Here is an 18,250-nt window from a genome sequence, read left to right on the forward strand (position 1 = left end):
TTTCTAACACTATAATTCTGATTCTCTTTGCCCTACTTACATAGAAGAACTTGCAGTTATTCTCTAAAACTAAGTTTTAGAGGCCAGAATGCTCCATTTTAGTAAAGGTACCACAAACAACATGAAATTGCATTTGCAGCTGCCACTCTTTTAAAATTCCTATTAAATCATACCAAAATAATCACAGAAAAATACCAAAATCACACCAGTCAATCACAAGAAACAAATAAGAACCAGGGAAGCTGAGAGGTACTCCTGTTCATAACATTTCATTTCTTTAGACCTCAGTGAAATATTATCTAACAAGTTGGAGAAAGCCTAACTGGGTAACATGCCCTGTTATGACTTTTGTGGTTCCTGTCCTGTTGCCTTCACTACTTGGTCTATTACATCATTGTTAACTATAAAGGGAACTGCTGTCCGATCCCTTTAATGAACCAGAAGTTCCCAAATCTGTTAAGAAGACTCTTATCTTATGACAAATAATATATCAGAAATCATGTGTTTCCCTTCCAGCAGAGCCACAGATTACTTATGTTTTACTTATTTGTATCATAGACCTTAGGGCTTAATATATCATTCCAAAATCAACAAATGCATACAAACTATTCAGGGACTTTGTAAAAGAGCCCAATGACTGTCTATAATGGGAAAGAGGAAACAGGGGTTCATGACCACATACCAAAAGACAATCAAAAAAGGCAAATTGTTTCTGCCCTAGAGAAGCAATGTGTTTATGATTGTTCACTGAAGAAGGCAGAACCCCTGAAAGATAGCTTCTTGAGAACAGAGATGAGATTGTGTCAGGCCCTGGACTAGACACTAGGGATGCATCACTGACAATGGACATTTTTCCCATTCAAACAGAACACCTAGTAGCACCATATAGATTCTGAGTTTTCACTATGTATGAGGAAGTAGGTTACTTCCAAAACCACTTCCTTGCATACCTCTCTACACAAACCCAGCTGAAGCTGGACAAAAACAAGAAGGTCCAAGGAACACTCAAGAAACTCAATACCCTGCCCTACCCAACAATACCCAAGTAATGTTGCACAACGTATTTTAGTCTTTGAGGGCTATACTGTCTCTGTTGAAACTACTCAACCCTACCGTTTTAGCACAAAAAAAGTCATAGACAATACGTAAATAAGTGGGTGTGGCTATGTGCCCACAGAATGTTATTTACAATAACAGACATTATTTATTAATCCTGGTGGGCAGGAGTTCGCTTGCCACAGTATGCTGACCCCTGCTTTCATGCAAATAGAGCAAGGAAATCTCTTTGAGAAACCAAGTTACTATTCCTTAGCCCCTCTCCCTTCTGCCCAGGGCTCCTGAGAAGTAGCAATGAGCAATGGCGTGAGGCTAGAAAGTTTCCCTTAATCAGTTATTCTCAGAGTTAGAGGCTACAAAACACTTCAAAGTAACTGATGCCTGTGAGTATCCATTCAACCTACTTTTACATGTCATCATTAGAAAACAAAAATCTTTGCTGGTCCACTGGAGAGACCAGAGCTACCTTCTCTTGTAGGTAGAATGACATATGATGACATATGTTTTTTATTAAACATCATGTTAATAACTCCTGCCTGGTGCAGAAACTCAGACAGTATCCCATAAGAAACATCAAAGCCACAATTGGCCAGCAGCCTTCAGAACACCCAGAAGCTCCTGGAGGGTCACACTTTGGGGAAGCCAGTCCTCAAGAGGGCTACTAACTCCTTGAGGGTGAGAAAACTACCAAAAGAAAAGAATTCTCCCTGGAGAGAAGACTTGCCAAGGAAGTGCCTCCTTGCCTAATGAGTGCTTCAACACTTCAATCAGCTAGATCCTGCTGGACTTGTTAGACCTGACAAAACAACAGCAACGGCTTTGATAACAATGCCAGACATGGGCAAGGGCAAAATTGCCTGCCGCAAGGAAATCTATATAAAGGGTTCTCCCAAAGAAACATGACAATTATCCTCATATTGCTAGGGGAGCAGAAGCTAATTAAAGGCACAGAGGTAAGAGAGTGGCCAAAGGATCAGACGTAAATATCACCATGACACACCTATACTTACAAGTTCCCTTGAATGGGAGCTGCCTAACACTTGGCATGAGGGGGTCCAAAAGACTTTAAATCACAATTTGGAGGGTGGCAGGTGAGTCATCATAGCAGGGACAGGTGGCTAGGCATAGAAATAAAGAACAGTAAGACGAGGTCCCTGAGGGGGCTTCCTAGGGTCCTGGAAGGAGAAAGAGATGGCAGATGGTAATGGGCAACATTGAGAAGAGTGAATCATAGGGTTTTACAGAGTGAGCTGCATACAGAGATGGAGTTAGGAGGACAGGCTGAAGGAGCAGAAGAGGGCTAAGTGCAAAACCAGGTCAGAGCTGGGACAGACATCAGGAAGAATCAGGTGACTACCATGGCAAGGGACCATAGGGGAAAGCCCAGAGACACAGACTTCCCAAACCCGCCCTGCAAGGCATAAGCACTGACTCCCTTCTACAGAGAATACATCAGAACACAGTAGAAAATTTGCAGCCTTTCAGAGCCAGAAGATCTGGGTTTGGACCCCAATTTGCCACTCACTAGCTGAGTAACTCAGAGCAAATCACTTAATTTTTCTCAATTTCAATTTTCTCGTCTGCAAAACTGGGAGACAATTATCTGCCCTTAGTTACTTCACCTGTATAAGAGGAACACTAAAAATACTCTGCCTGATTAGCCCGTAGGGTTGTCATAAAGATCAAAGGTCAAACTGTTTGGTGAACTGAAAAATACTAAGAAAGATGTTGTACTTTCATTATTTTTGTGAAGCATTATTATTTATGGTATCAGTGCAAACACACAACTCCATCTAAGGATGAAACTGGTTTCAAACAAGATGTGTATTAGCCTCAAAACTCAACGTTCACAGATAACTTGGGCTAAATAATGTCTGTACCATCTATGAAACTTCTAAAATAGAAAACCAAGTGGCGTATTAAAATATGGCCCAATTTTTCTTCCCTATTAACTAATTTTTAGGTTTATTTACCATCCTAAAGATGCAATGAAAAAGGCCCAGGGTCACCCCCTCCCCCATCACTAACATGAAGCTTTCTCAATTTTTTTTTTAACCACCTCCATTGGTTTCCAAGAATTCCCCTTTAAAGACCTCTGTCTTGGTCTGGACTGCTTTCTCCTCGGCAGCCTTCACAGAGCAGCACACAGTTGGCCGATGAGGCCAGAAACTCTACAACAAGCTCTGGTCTATCAGCCCTGTCAGCTACCCAATTTTCTACTGCTGTTCTCCAGCTTTCAAACTTTTCCTAATGGCCAGTTCCTGTGGACATGTGTACTGGTGGCTGCTCCCATTTCTCTACAGAAGGCCCCATATCTCTTCTTTATACCTCTACTTCCAGAACTATCTGTTCCTCTGAACAGCACTTATATTCTCTTTGATCATTAAGGGGAATAAAAACAATGTGGGACAGTAGAAAGAATACTCAGAAAATCTATATCTTAGCTCTATTACGGACTAGCAGTGCGAAAGTACTTAAGCTCTCTAAGCCTTTGTTTCCTCAACTATAAAATGGAGATAATAACACTTTCCTTCCCAGATTGTTATATAACCTATGTGACTGTGCCTTGTATACTATACACTGCTTTGCAAATGTCAGTTTATACCCATATCTATATCTGTATCTACATCCAGGTAATCAATCAGTCTGAGTGAGATCACATTCACAGATCTGAGCCTTGCTGTTGCCCAGCACAAACATGACCATACCTGAAACCCAACCCAATTTTGTATTAGAGTTGCTTCTTCCTCATTCATACTTGGATTCTCTAAATTCCACATTTAGAACTCCACATTTAGGGGGCTGGCCTGGTGGCATAGTGGTTACGTTTGGGCACTCCGCTTCAGCAGCCCAGGGTTTGCCCATTCGGATCCTGGGTGTGGACCTAGCACCGCTCATCAAGCCATGCTGTGGCGGCATCCCACATAGAAGAACCAGAAAAGACCTACAATTAGGATATACAACTATGTACTGGGTCTTTGGGGAGAAAGAAAAAGAGGAAGATTGGTAACAGACGTTAGCTCAGGGCCAATCTTCCTCATGCAAAAAAAAAGAAAGACGTTTAAAAAAACAATTGGCTCTTCATTAAAAAAAAAAAAAGAACCCCACATTTAGAACCTCCTCCTTTGGAGGAGGAAGGGTTCTATTACAGAAGTTCTGTCTCTTGATCTTCTATTTCTCCAAGCTCCTTCTAGGCAGGGGCCAACCAGAAAAAGTACAGCAGTAACTTCAGACTCCCTGAACCTTCCCCTAGTCCATTCTAGCAGGTCTGTGAAACATTGGCTACCTTCAGGCCAACAGTGGAGGTGCATTCTTGACAAGAGGCAGTGAAGAGAAAACAATTCTTTTCTTTCAAAAGCTGAAAATGATTCCGAGAAAAATCACAGGCTCAGCAAAGAGAGGTCGGTAAAGGGTAGAGACTGTTTTCCTGAGGCACAGTGACCCTGAACAGAGCCCAGGAATCGGACTGATTATTGTTTTCCAGTACTGACTCTGTGATTAACCGGCTCTGTGACCATGGACAAGAAAAAGCCCTCTTAGGTTTGTTTCCTCATCTGAAATATGAAAGAGTTAAACGAAATGTTCTCTCAAGAGTGAAATGAAATGAAATGTCTCTCTTAGAACTCTATCAGTCCATTTCCAGCAAGATACTGCCATTAGTCAAAAGAAAAGGGAACAGTTAAACAGCATCTGCTTTTCACAAATGAAAAGCAAACAAAATGCCAAGAAACTCCAGCTTTCCTTCCCCTTCCATTCTGCTAGTGCAGCCATATAATCCCTGGCTGAGCTGTTACCCAATTAGCACACTGGTACCCCTTGCTTTCCCATTTAGTACCATAACAGAATAATCATTCCCAGAAACCCTGAAACACTGGGCACAGATTCTAAAACACCAATCTCTCCAGTTAAACTAAATATGGAGAGATATCAATATTTCCCATGTTAAGAGCAAGAGAAATTCAGAATAGTGATGATGGTGGCAGGGGCAGTCTCTTTACAACTCTCTTTCCAGTTTTTTTCCTGCTCTAAACAAAAGTTGTAAGGGGCAGCTATAATGGCTTATTACCTACCCTCCTCTCCCCACCTAATGAATTCAGGATTAGTCTCCAGCTGTCACTTGCCACATGCATAATACATATTTTTCCAACCACCGGGAAAGACTTTTCCACAACAGCCTGGCTCTGGAAAGAGAGTTGGAAGCTGGAAATGTGGCCTTCCTGCTTCTGGGAAGTCCTTAATGAAAACCTTTTGCAAAGAGCCGCCTTAAAGTTCCTAATATGGTACTAGAGTGTTGGGCCTGCTGCTTGCCACTTGTGAGAAATTCCATGCTGCTTTAGGATCAAAATAATATGTGGAGAGGACTTTGTCACCCTTTAGTAATGCCAGACATTTCCCAATATACACTATCTGCTACGTGAAAAGCAGCTGCATTTGCCATAAGAAGTCAACAGATAAACAGAGAAAGAGAGGAGGCCTCTGGAACTACCCAACCAGCTAGTGTAGGCTCTTGGGGCAGGAAACAAAGAGGATAGGTGTCACACCACCAAGATGTATCGCTGCTCTTCTATGACAAAAGAAAAAAAACACAACCAGACCCTAATTTGAGGCTAGACTGCACAATAGGGAAACCACCTGATCCCAACCATCATGGTTGGGGTTGGGGAGAATGAAAGGAAACTTTCCACTAGAACAGTTTTTCACTGTCAACTGGGTCATTTCAAACAAAAGCATTCCCAGTCCCAATAAACAATATCTTGTTTTAATGCAACGTACCTGCATTAGAGTACAGTGCAGAAAGAGCCTTGGAACGGAAAACGAGGAAATCTGATTCTGGTACCAATTCGGACTCTAGCTCTAGATCCCTAGAGGATTCAGTTCTCTCTCTCTTTTGGCTTCATTTTTCCTGGATATAAACCCAACGGAGTGGATGTGAAGCTTTCTAAACAACCTTCCAGGTCTGTTGTTCTATAACGAAGATGTAGGTATATAAGCCAAGCACCTCTGTTTCTCCAAGAACAATCTTTAAAATGGCTTTGAGATATAACTCAGATACCATAATATTCACTCATTAAAGTGTACAATTAAGTGGGTTTTACTATACTCACAGAGTTGTGCAACAATCATAATCTAATTTTAGAAAATTTTCACAATCCCAAAAAGAAATCCTTTACCCATTAGCAGTCATACACACCCAAACCCTCTCCTCTAGTCCTAGACAACCATTAACCTTATATACCTAGTCTGTGTAGTGTTTTCAGCATAATAAGATAGTGGACTTTTAAAAAAATCTGTACCTTTTTAGATAGTGATATTTCTTTTTTGCCTTGGTCTAATTATTTGGTGTACTACATTATTACATTCAGATGTTAAACTAACCTTGCATTCCTGGAACAAATTCCACTTGGTCATGGTGTACAATCCTTTTTATATGTTGCTGGATTTGGCTTGCTATATTTTCTTGAGGATTTTTGCATCTATATTCTCAAGGGAATTTTATCTATAGTTTTCTTTTCTTGTGATGTCTTTGGTTTTGGTATCAGATATCACTGGCCTCAGAGAATGTGTTAAGAAGTGTTCTCTTTTAATTTTTGGAAGAGTTTGCAAAGGATGGGTGTTAATTTTTCTTTAAATGTTTGGAAGAATTCACCAGTAAGGCCATCTAGGCCTGAGCTTTTCTTTGTGGGTAGTATTTTGATTACTAATTCAATCCTTTTACTTTTTATAGGCCTATACAGATTTTCCACTTATTGTGAAGTCAATTTTGGTAGTTTATGTCTCCCTAGAAATTTGTCCATTTCATCTAAACTATATAATTCATGGGCATACAGTTATTCACAGCATTCCCTTTTATTCTTTTTTTTATTTTTGTAAGGTTGGTAGTAGTGTCCCCTCCTTCACTCTTGCTTTTAATAATTTCAATCTTCTGTTTTGTCTTTGTCAGTCTAGCTAATGGTATCTCAACGTTGTTGAACTCTTTAGAAACCAACTTTTGATTTTTAAAAATTTTCTCTATGGTTTTCCTATTCTTTATTTTATTTAATTCCACTCTAATCTTTGTCATTTCTTTCCTTCTACTTGATGTGGGATTAGTTTTCTTTTTTTTCTAGTTTCTTAATGTAGAAAGTTAGGTTACTAAATTGTGACCTTTCTTTTTTTTTCTAATGTAGGCATTTAAAGCTATAAATTTTCCCCGCAGCACTGCTTTTGCTGCATCCCATAAGTTTTGGCATGTTGTGTTTTCATTTTTATTTGTCTCTAGGTTTTTTTTTTAATTTCTCTTTTGACTTCTTGTTGATCCATAGTTGTTAAGTAGCATGTTGTAGCATCTTTCTTCTCCTTCTGGGACTTCCATTAGGCATATGTTGATACATTTGATGGTATCCCACTGTTTCTGGGGCACTGTTCATTTTTCTTCATTTTTTTCTTTCTTTTGCTCAGACTGGATAATCTCAATTAACTTATCTTCAAGTTCTATGATTCTTTCTTCTGCTAGCTCAAATCTGCTATTGTGCCTCTCTAGTGAATTTTTCATTTCAGTTATTTTACTTTTCAACTCCAGAATTCCTATCTGGTTCTTTTTTTCTAATTTTTATCTCTTTATATTGTCTCTTTGATGAGACATTATTCTCAGGCTCACCTTTAAATCTTTAGATACGGTTTCTTTTAGTTCTTTGAATATATTTATATTAACCAATTTCAATTTTTTGTCTGAATTCCAACATTTAGGCCCCATCAGGGGCAGTTTCTACTGACTGCTTTTTCTTGTGTATGGACCAGTGTCTCGTGTATACTTTCCTGTTTCTTTGCATGTATGACCATTTTTTGCTGAAAATTGGACATTTTAGACAATATAACATGGTACTTCTGGAAATCAGATCCTGACCCCCAGGTTTTGTTGCTATTGTCCTTTTTTGTTATTGTTGCTGTTTGTTTTTTTAGTATCTTTCTTGGACTAATTCTGTAATATCTGTATTCCTTGTAGTATATGGCCACTGAAGTCCCTGCTTGGTTAGCTTGGTGGCCAGCTAGTGATTGTTCAGAGATCTCCTTAAACGTCTTGAACTATTGTCTTCCACCTTTTGCTGAGGGGCTCTGTGTGCATATTGGGGCATTCCTTCAACACTCAGCCAGGCAGTTTACAACTCTGCCTCAAGTTCAGCCACAGGAGAGAGATTAGGGCCCTCTCAGGTCTTTTCTAGGCACATGCACAGCCCTAGGTCCTTCGAGATCCCCCGCAATATGTCAGAGCTTTTCAAAGCCCCCTACAGATATCTTATTCCCCATTTCTTTCTTTTATGTTTTTGACCAGACCCTTGCTTGCCCTGACTGGTATTTCAGCCTCAGGCAGCTGTGATGTTAAACACCCTGGGAATAGAACTTTTCCACTGACCTAGCTCTAAGTCAGGTGAAGTAATAAGAAGCCCTGTGAATGGGACTTTTCTAGGTAGCTTTGAGACAGGTTAAATAGCGACAAGACTCTGGGTATGTGAGTTTTTGAGGGCTACAAACCCAGTCTTCCCTCTCTAGTCCTGAAAGCCTGCTGGTTTCCATAGCTACTGTGGTTAAAAGCTGTTGGTTTTCAAGGCTACCTCAAAGCTCTGAAGAAGAGAATTGGGGGCAGGGTAAATTAAAATGCCACAAATGTTGCTGCTACAGAGGTTCAACAACTTTTCATCAATAAACACTATTCAGATTGTTGCAAGCCTTTTGGCTAATATCCAGCATTCTGAAAAAGTTGATTTTGACAATTTTTGCCAATGCCTTTTTTGCTTTTATGAGCAGCTGATCTTCTGAGATCTTTAATCTACCATTCCTTCCAAGTACAATCTTAAAGAAATCTGCCCAGGCTGGGAATTTACCTACAATGGAACACACTCCTGAGGAAGCAGAAGTTGAAAGAAGCACTGGGGTAAAGTCTTTTTAAAGGATAAACAGTTGCCAGAACTGGATAAACAGAAAGGATAAACAGCAGAGAACTGGGGAACTAGAACGTAGAAGGTGGGAAAACGTTTACCCTTTTGTACCTTTTGAATTTTGTACCATGTTCGTGTGTTACCTATGCAAAAAACATTTTTAATATATTTATAAAAGAAGGAGGCAGTAGGTATTTTAAGTTTTCTCTTAAGATCCCATGAGATATACTACACCCTGCCTGTTTCTGAGAAACTCTCTATTCACTTGAAGTGTCTTGTTCATTACCAGAGCCATCAACTACCAAGGTAGTAAAACAGGTAGTTTTGACTTCAGAACTCTTCCTCCTCAGTTTATTGCTTTTTCCTACAGACAGTTGCATTCCCATAGTCTAGTTCCTCTTTTTCGCCTACAAAGCTCCACTTTGTAATACATGATGGAATATATATCATATCGTGAACTTTTTCTTCACAGCTCTTTTCACAATTGTAACTAAGTTATTTAAGTGGGTAATCAGATGTTTAATGTGTGCTCCAAGAGGACAGAGCCCATAGTAGCCTTATTCACCATTATATCCCCAATTTCCAGGTTACTGCCTGACACATAGTAGATGCTTGGCAAATCCTTGTTGAATTAAATTGAATTGCCTTTACATTGTGCAAACCTTCAGCACTTGATGCAAGCCCAACAGAGCATCATAAGGGCCCTTTGCTCCACCAGAAAAAAAAAAAACAAGCTCAAGATTTCCAGGGTACTCCCTTGGAAAAGCATGTATCTTTCCAGATACTCATGGGCTTTTAGGAAATTTCTGCAGCAACTGATTAGAGAAACAGATGCCAGATTAAACAAAAGTGTTTGGCTATGCTTTAAAAAATGAGGCTATAAAAATGAAGCTGAAAAGTAATTTCCCTTCATCTCTCTTAACTCTGATTGAAAAACTTTTCCTAACAAGCAAGTCAAGCCATAATCTTCCCTACCCAATCCCAACACCATCCCTCATCCCTAAAACAAACAAACAAAAAGCTTCTTATAAATGGTCACACTGATGGGGCCGGCCAGGTGGCGCAGTGGTTAAGTTCGCACGTTCCGCTTCTCGGTGGCCCGGGGTTCGCTGGTTCGGATCCCGGGTGCGGACATGGCACTGCTTGGCAGCCATGCTGTGGTAGGCGTCCCACGTATGGACTAGAGGAAGATGGGCACGGATGTTAGCTCAGAGCCAGGCTTCCTCAGCAAAAAGAGGAGGACTGGCAGTAGTTAGCTGAGGGCTAATCTTCCTCCAAAATAAATAAATAAATAAATAAATGGTCACACTGAAAGGCTAGCTTGGTTCACTTTTCCACCCTAGTTCCCACAGCACTCCCAGACCAGCTACTTTGGAATCCAGTCTTCTGAGGACCTTCAATGAACGTGGAAGTATCACCTCCACCAAATTTCATCTGACACTGCTTCACATCTACTTATAGCAGTACCATATGACATACTCATTACGTTGATCTGAGTTACTTTGGAGAATATCTAAAATAACTCCATGTGCTCCAAGGCACTGATTAAATATCACTGGATAATAAGAGGATATCTGCTGACTGAGAATATATATTACATTACCAACTCCTCCCTACAAACCATGGCACTATATCCAACCCAGAGGGATTAAAAGCTTTGGTCTCCCTCACTATAGAGCTATTCAGGACAGAACTGAAGGGCATCAGGTTGACACCTCTTAAGAAGCATTCATTGAAAGGATAATCAGATAGGCTGGCACAATTCAAGTCATCTACTCATGCTGGACATATCAGTTGGACTTTCCCTTTGCCCACCCTCCCAGTGTAAGGATGAATTGGCTGTAAAGTTTATGACAGAATCAATTTAGGTTGCTTGACTATTTGAGCAAGACAGTGGCAGCCCAGAAAACAGAGAATGCTAAAGCCAGGAGGAACTCCAAAACTCACTGACCAAACCTCTAATTTTACAAATGGGAAAACTCAGGCTCACAAAACTAAAGACTTACTCAACGTCATACAGCTAGCTAATGGCACAGTTGGAACGAGCACCCATGTTCTCTGTGTCAAGCTAGAGATGGCTCCACTAAACATATTCAATATCAAATCTTCCTCAAAGATGGAATCAACTCATCCTTCTATGAAAGCAATTACTTACCAGATGGGTGCCCCAGTTGCCAAAGCAAGAGCTGAACAGGTACCCCAAAAGAATACCTTAATGTAAACATCTAAAACTCTTGTCTTTAAAAGTACAGAATGTAAGAAAGTGACATTTTTAAAAAAATTAAGACTAGGTTATAAGAGCTATATAAATTATATTATTTCTACTTTATCAACTTTATGTACATTTTTAGAACAGAATGCATCTTTTGTGTTCATTTAAAACCTAAGTTTTCATTAGTCCAAGACAGGCTATGTATGTGTGGTTGTGAATGTATATGTGTGGGCTTCATGATATAATTCTTTTTTCTGACATCTGTTTTACACATACAAACATGCATAAAGTATGTTATCCTTGGTTTTTGAAAGTCTATTTAAAAATTTTGTTTAAATTTTTCTGTTTGGTTAAATACTGTCATGTTCACTGAAATGATGTGAAAATTTATGTAGGTATAAAATAAGATCCTATAATTGGGTTAGTCATTCCTTTGCCAAATGATTAAACTACAATACGTAACACAAAAGAACAAAAAAAGTGAACTTGTAGATCCCCTACCCACTGCCACCTTTGTAAAGCTGAGAACCTTGGGCCCCGGTGACATGACTTACCAAGGTCACAGATCCCACCAGTAGCAGAACCAGCACCAAACCCAGGTATCTAAATGTCATGTCTAGCGTTTTTTTCCCATTATACCATTATTCCACCTCTGCTCATTTGCAAAAAGTACCCAGTGGAGCTTCCCCAGAGAAATCTCAATCTGGAGACTGTCATCTTCTATTTTTCTAGCCCATTAGAGTCCAAGACTCATAGATCAATAAAGCTAGATCATCTAGCTCAGGAGTTGCAACCTGCCTGAATCTAGGCTGTGGAATATATTTTATGTAGCTAGCGCATTTTAAAAAAAGAAGAAAGTAAAGGCCCTTTGAATAAGGTGAGGGTACTGAATCTTACCCCAATCATTCCAGTCCTATTAACCCACTTCCAAAGCTTCATACTTTTCTGTTTTCTCCTTGGCCTCTGACAGCATTTGAGGCTATGATCCCTGAAGCTAGAGCAGACATAATTAACACCACATCAAAGTAAAACTAGTTGATGGAAAATGTGAAATACAGCATTATGTTTTACCAATAGCTATATTCACAACCTTACCAATAAAAATTCATTTAGGTTTTTTTTGGTTTACTGCAAACTACTACCAGTGAGACAAACGCAGCCCAGCACCTATTTTTGTATGGCCCCTCTCCCATAGGTGAGCTGAAAATAGTTTTTACATTTTTAAACATTGAAAAAATTCAAAGGGAGAATATCTTGTGACGTGAAAATTATGTGAAATTCATATTTCAATGTCAGTACATAAAGTTTTATTAGAACACAACCACTCTCATTTCATATACATATTATCTATGGCTGATTTCTCACAACAATGGCACTTAAGCAATTGCCACAGAAATTGCCTGGCTCTCAAAGCCTAAAACATGGTCCTTTACAGAAGACGTTTACTGACCCTGAGCTACAGCAAAGAAAATTTAAAGCTGCAATTAACTGCTGAAAAGTCACAAATATTTGTGTGGAATTGCTAACACCTTATATATCACTCTCAGATGAATCTTTCTGAAACAAAGCTCAAACCATGCCTCTCTCCTACCAAAAACATTTTCAATACTCTGCCTATAAAGAAAAGAGTGGAGTACTTAACAGGTCTTGCACAGTCAAGGCATCCACCTTCCATTCCAACCTCATCTCCCAAACCTCCCCTCCTGAACCCTACGTTCCAGATGACTTGAATTATTTGCCGTCCCTTTACATTCTCCCTGTCATTCCTACTATATGAAATGCCCCGTCCTGAATATAGTGCAACACAGTAAAATGAGCAGGGCCTTTAGAGTCAGGTCAGGGTTCTAATTCAGACCCTTGCCCTTATTAGCTGAGGAAGTTACTTAACACCTCTGAACTTAATTTTTCTCATCTATAAAATGAGAATAATAATCCTTACCTCATAAGACTCTTACAAGATTTTAATGCCTGGCACATGGGAACAGCTAAACAAGTGATAAGTGTTAGTAATTCTGCCCTATGCCAATGCTACTTCCTCCTTTGCTTTTCCTTGTCCTCCCACCAGGCAATGAGACCTCTCTTTAATGTCATGTACCATGGTATCCACCTGTCCCACTCTTACGGCTCTGATTCATACCTACTACCTTACACGATAGTGATCTCTATCCACGTCTTGTCTCACCTACTAGTCTAGGAACTCCTTGAGGGCAGGATCCATCTGTGACTCACTCTGTCACATCTGTGACAGCCCTGAGAACAATGGCTTGAATATAGTATGTGCACAAGTATTTACTGAATGAATGGTATGTATTCACTGAACTATATATAACACTTATTAGGTGTATCATGTTGCGTTGGGATATAAGCAAGGGCCACATCACTTGTTCTGAATAATACCTAACCTGAGTGATTAGAACATATTCAAACAATATCAGAGACCAAAACTGCCAACATAAAAACAAAGGACAAACAGAAAAGTGGGCAATATATTCACCTTTCAAAGGAACAGTGTTTTTATTTTCCACTAGTTTAAGTTATAATCATCATCTTATACTCTAACAATTATAAATAGATCACATTTAAAAGGGGGAATCAACTACTTCCCCAAGGGAGACATGTCGAATATCATTCATAATGTCAATTACCTCTGAGCACCATCTAAGTAAATCCAAATATTCAAATAGGACCTACATTTAATAAATTAATCATCACACATAGTTGTGACTAAAACCTTATCTAGAGCTCTGTACAAAATCAGACACAAGCAGGATAAACTTAGAAATCAAGTTCCATCTAGGTTAACACCTTTGACAAAAACTGCAGCTGATTTTTGCAGCATGATGCACCAAATTTCATTGGTTCCTAGAAACACTAGCTATTTGATTTGATGGTTAATTTAATAAGTTAAATAAAAAGGTGTCAATCATTCTTCCTGGCTTGCAATGCCAGACTCTAAATGCCAAAATGAATCCACACACATGAATACAAAATTAATTGCTGAGATATGCCAATGTAAGGAGTGACATTTTCCAATAAAATGATAGCAAAAAATACCTGTTTTCAACTACGTCTGCTTATGCAGTTCCCTTCAGAAACCTACTGAAAAGTACACATTCACCAGCAGATATATTATTAACTTGAAGATGTCTTATCAACAATTTACAGTGTTTAGCCATTTCCATTTACAAAGCACTTTCATAATACATTAACTCCTTTGAGCCTCACAACACCCCTCCGTGAGGTGGACATAATTACCCCCATTCTACAGTTGAAGTAAGTGATTTGTGCCATTTTATCCCTAGATGGTAAAGCCAAGATTGTAACCCAGGTCTTCTAACTCCAATTCCAGTGTTCTCTTTTCCTTTTTCCTCCACACAAAGCAAGAGCATACCTTTGTTCTGCTTCCACACCATTTACTCTCACAAAGTTGCCAGGTTAGCACAGCGTGAGGAAGTACAGTGGGAGTGTAAACATTACTGTGGTCGAGACAGTGGGAAACATCCCGCCCTTGCCTCTAGCTCGTCACCTTTTTAGAATCATGTGACGTTAAGGAAAGAAGTGGAATGTGGGTTAGCTGTTGGGTTTTATTTCCTACCTTTCCTATTTTTAACTTTCTATGTATGCCCAGAAACAGAAAAACCACCATAAATATCAAGAAGCCCTTCTGGGCCAAAATATCTCTTGGATCTGTTGCCCACATGCAAAGGTTTAAGCTGCATAATTGTTGACTCTTACCATTTTTAGTCTCAGAAAAGGAAAGAATAAAACCACTACTTGCCCTTAGCTTACAAAACTTTTGCCCTTCCTCAAATGTTTTATTCAACTGTTTACTTATCCTTAAGAATCTTAATCTCTCTGATGTGCCTTAGCTGGTCACTTTTTAGCACAAACACTTTCAGCTTACCATTTACTTCACAGAGCCACTCCCTTCCTAGGGCTTATGATGGACTTCATTTGACTGTGGATACTGCACCAAGCATTTTACTGTAATAAGTAAATAAAAAGAAAATACAAACATTCCCCCCTTTTCCTTTCCTTCACCTTTCTAACTACTTTTTTGGCACAACCTGCATATTTTTAACCTCTCAATGAACTTTATTAAGTGGCAACACACCCCAAATCCTGGCCTATAAGTCTCTAAGGATCAGCATTTCAAATGCGCCATCTTTAAGGTACTGCCAAGAGTTTACTCTTGTTCAGGCCACAATAAGACAAACCATTAAATGATCAAACTCAATCAAATGACCAGCAGGAACTTGGACAATTTATATACTCTGCCCAAAGTGGACAGACAACATGTGCAGGGAAAACACAGACTCAAAGGGGCAAATCAGAAGAGCTGCGGAACAAATACCAGCTGGTAGCAGTTACCACTGCGCTGCCACTCCCGAGCCTTTCTCCCTGCTCTTGGTTGACTGCATCTGCCTTAAGACAGTCCCTACACTGGATCTACATACAATATTTTTGGGATAAATCCATTCTGAACAAAGTTATAAGCATACAGGACATATTTGCCAGTGACTTTTACCTTATTTTTCACAATCATCTTTTAGTCAAGAAAAGAAAAATTTAATTATTACTCCACCCAGTCACTATCCTCCATTTTTCTGAGTATATACTTTGGCACAAAGGGTTGGTTTGCCTGCACTCTTGTTAAAGATGTTTATTATTCTTTCTCTTACTCCAAGCCTTCTGCCAACTAGCAAAAATAAAAAATCCACACACAGTAGGGAAGTGGGGTGAGGGTCCCACAGCTGTCAGCTGTGACCACTGAGAATGCCAGGGTAGGTGATGCTCCTTCAGCCCCGTGGCTCCCAATCCTGGCTCTATAATTTGCCTCCTGGGGGCTGGGCTCCTTGTGCCAGGGACTGGACAAGTTTTTGTTCCACGCTCAAGCAGAATTCAGTGGCATGTGAGGCCATCCAATAGCTCTGAGCTTAGACTAACCTTGACCAAAACCATAGCTCCATAACTTAAAGAAAAATTCAGTGAGGCAAACGTGCTTTCCTTAGAAAATAACTTGCCATGGGGAATTTTGCACTGCCCCCACACCTATCTGTAGCAACCAGAGGCCAGGACAAAACCCTTATTGCTGGCCTTAATTCTCAGTTCTTTAGGAGGTGCTGTGGCAGTTCCTTGGTCAGCTTGGATATCTCCTTACCCCAGACATGGGTGCTAAGCATGTCCAATAGCACAGGCAGATTGTCCCTTCAGAACAACAATCTGCCAAGTGACGATAGCTGCAGAGCAAGAAGGTCCACGACACAGCTACAGATCCTGTCTTAAAAGATCAAGGCCACTAAAGGGAAAGGCCGAAAGTTCTAGTTGTAGCCATCGCCTTCTGCTTCTGCTGACCTCACTTCCGAAGTGTCCGGAAACCTCAGAGACCTGGGCTGGGAATCACCCTGAATCCTTCCTTCCCCCTGCGGTATGGAAATCTTAAAGGCCAGAACCACTGGCTCAGGGAAACAGCTCATCGAAGCCTTTCACTTACTTCTCATTGCGCTGATAAGCGCGTTGCCATCTTTGATCACGTCTTTGATGAATTTATTGGTCCTCTCCAGCTCCTGCTCATAGCACTTGAGCCTCTCACGGAAATCGGGGCTGTCCAGGTAGCAGTCGCTGAACTCCAGCGGGGGATGCCCCATGGTTCTGATGGCGGAGATTGTAAGGAGAGAGGAAAGACACAAAGACCAAGAGAATCAGTGACAAATTAAGGGGAGTGGCTGGGATGGATTGAGTTCAGGACCCACTTAGGAAACTCCTAGCCTCCCTCCCATTGGAGGACAGGTACCTGTTCCGATGAGATTCCTGGGGAGAGCTGGCTGGTCTGTACCGGAAACGAGTGGCCCAGCGATTACTTCAGGTGACAGGGAGAGCTAACTAACGCAGTCGGATCCCGGCGGGGTGCTGCCTAGCAAGCAGCATGCCCCCTAGGCATCGCCTCCCCTGACAGGCAGCAGAAACCGCAGCCCGGCTCGCCTCTGGAGACCGGCCGGATCCTTCCCGAGCAATTGCAAACGTGACACTTCGGCCTGCCCAGGGCGTAGGCGGGGGTGAGCGCTGGGGGTGGGAGCCTCCTCTCCTAGCTCCTCGCTCCCGAACTAGATGAAGGTTTCCTTTGCTGAAATCCGCGGGCAACCCTGGTTGCACTGTCCCCTCCCCCTTCTTAAAGCCAGCGCCTCGGCCCCGCCCCAGCGAAGCCCTTGTACGGAGCCAAAGCACTCGGGCTCCTTCTTCTACTGTCTTCCTTGCCCTCTAGGGTTTAGTTACCAGAGTCCTCCGGCCCCCAAGAGCTCTTCCTGGTCCAACGGAACCGGCTTGCTGTCCAGATAGGCACCGGAGGAGTTAAGCAGGGGCAGCAATGAAACGTAGCCTTCCTCCATAGACACCCGAGCGGGAAGAGGAGGGCGATAGCGCGACGCACAATAGCTGCGGTAGCCCGGCGCTTCCCTACGGAAACTGGGGAGCAGTCAGCGCCCTAGGACTCCAGCTGGAAAGCGTGGCGGCCTGGGAGATGTAGTCTTTCCGTTTCACGCCCCATGACTCCTCCCTGCAATCTCCCCACCACCCCGCCGGGGCGGCTGCTCTCCCAGAAAGGCATTCCCAGCCTGCCTCAGGCTCGCTAGCCGGGCCCAGCCTCCAGGGGCAGGTGCGCCACGCTGAAGTCTACGTGGAAAGTTTCTGAAACTGGAGCAAGAACCCAGGAGTAATGGATTGTGAGAGGCCGTCTCTCACTTGCCATTACTATTTGGCTGGATTGTTTATTCTTTTTCCTTCCTCTCTTTCAGCGTCCCTCTGACCGACCAACTTCTTTTTCTCTTCCCTTTCCCATTTCTCTTTGTCCTAGCCTTCTAATTCCCGTGGGCCTTCGACCCAAAGGCTTGACTCCTACTCTAGGATCTCTATGTTAAGATCAGAACCCCCTGCCAAAGAAAGGGAGGCTGGAATTAGGAGTTCACTTTTGCCTGACTAGGACCTCAGACTATCATACCTCATGGTTTTTGTGACCCAGCTCATTGCGGAGGCTGTTGATTAAGCACATGATTTTCCATGTGTAACTGGAAAA

The 18,250-nt window shown here is 41.4% G+C and overlaps 1 protein-coding gene across 3 annotated transcripts in view; it reads right to left on the reverse strand.

The window, feature by feature from the left end:
* OPHN1 (oligophrenin 1) overlaps positions 1-17,746 on the reverse strand; it is a 496,179-nt gene extending 478,433 nt beyond the window's left edge. For 2 of the 3 annotated variants that reach the window (XM_070502227.1, XM_070502225.1), the window contains exons 1-2: positions 17,455-17,683; positions 16,676-16,833 (exon numbers count right to left, since the gene is read on the reverse strand). In XM_070502227.1, the coding sequence (XP_070358328.1) occupies positions 16,676-16,829 (154 nt within the window). In that variant the 5' untranslated portion in view covers positions 16,830-16,833; positions 17,455-17,683. Of the gene's footprint in view, positions 1-16,675; positions 16,834-16,975 lie in introns of all 3 variants that reach the window. The other variant, XM_070502226.1, reaches the window with a different exon arrangement.
* Between the last annotated feature and the right edge of the window lie 504 nt (positions 17,747-18,250).

The sequence above is a fragment of the Equus asinus genome, chromosome X, assembly GCF_041296235.1.
Source record: "Equus asinus isolate D_3611 breed Donkey chromosome X, EquAss-T2T_v2, whole genome shotgun sequence".
Lineage (NCBI taxonomy): Eukaryota > Metazoa > Chordata > Mammalia > Perissodactyla > Equidae > Equus > Equus asinus.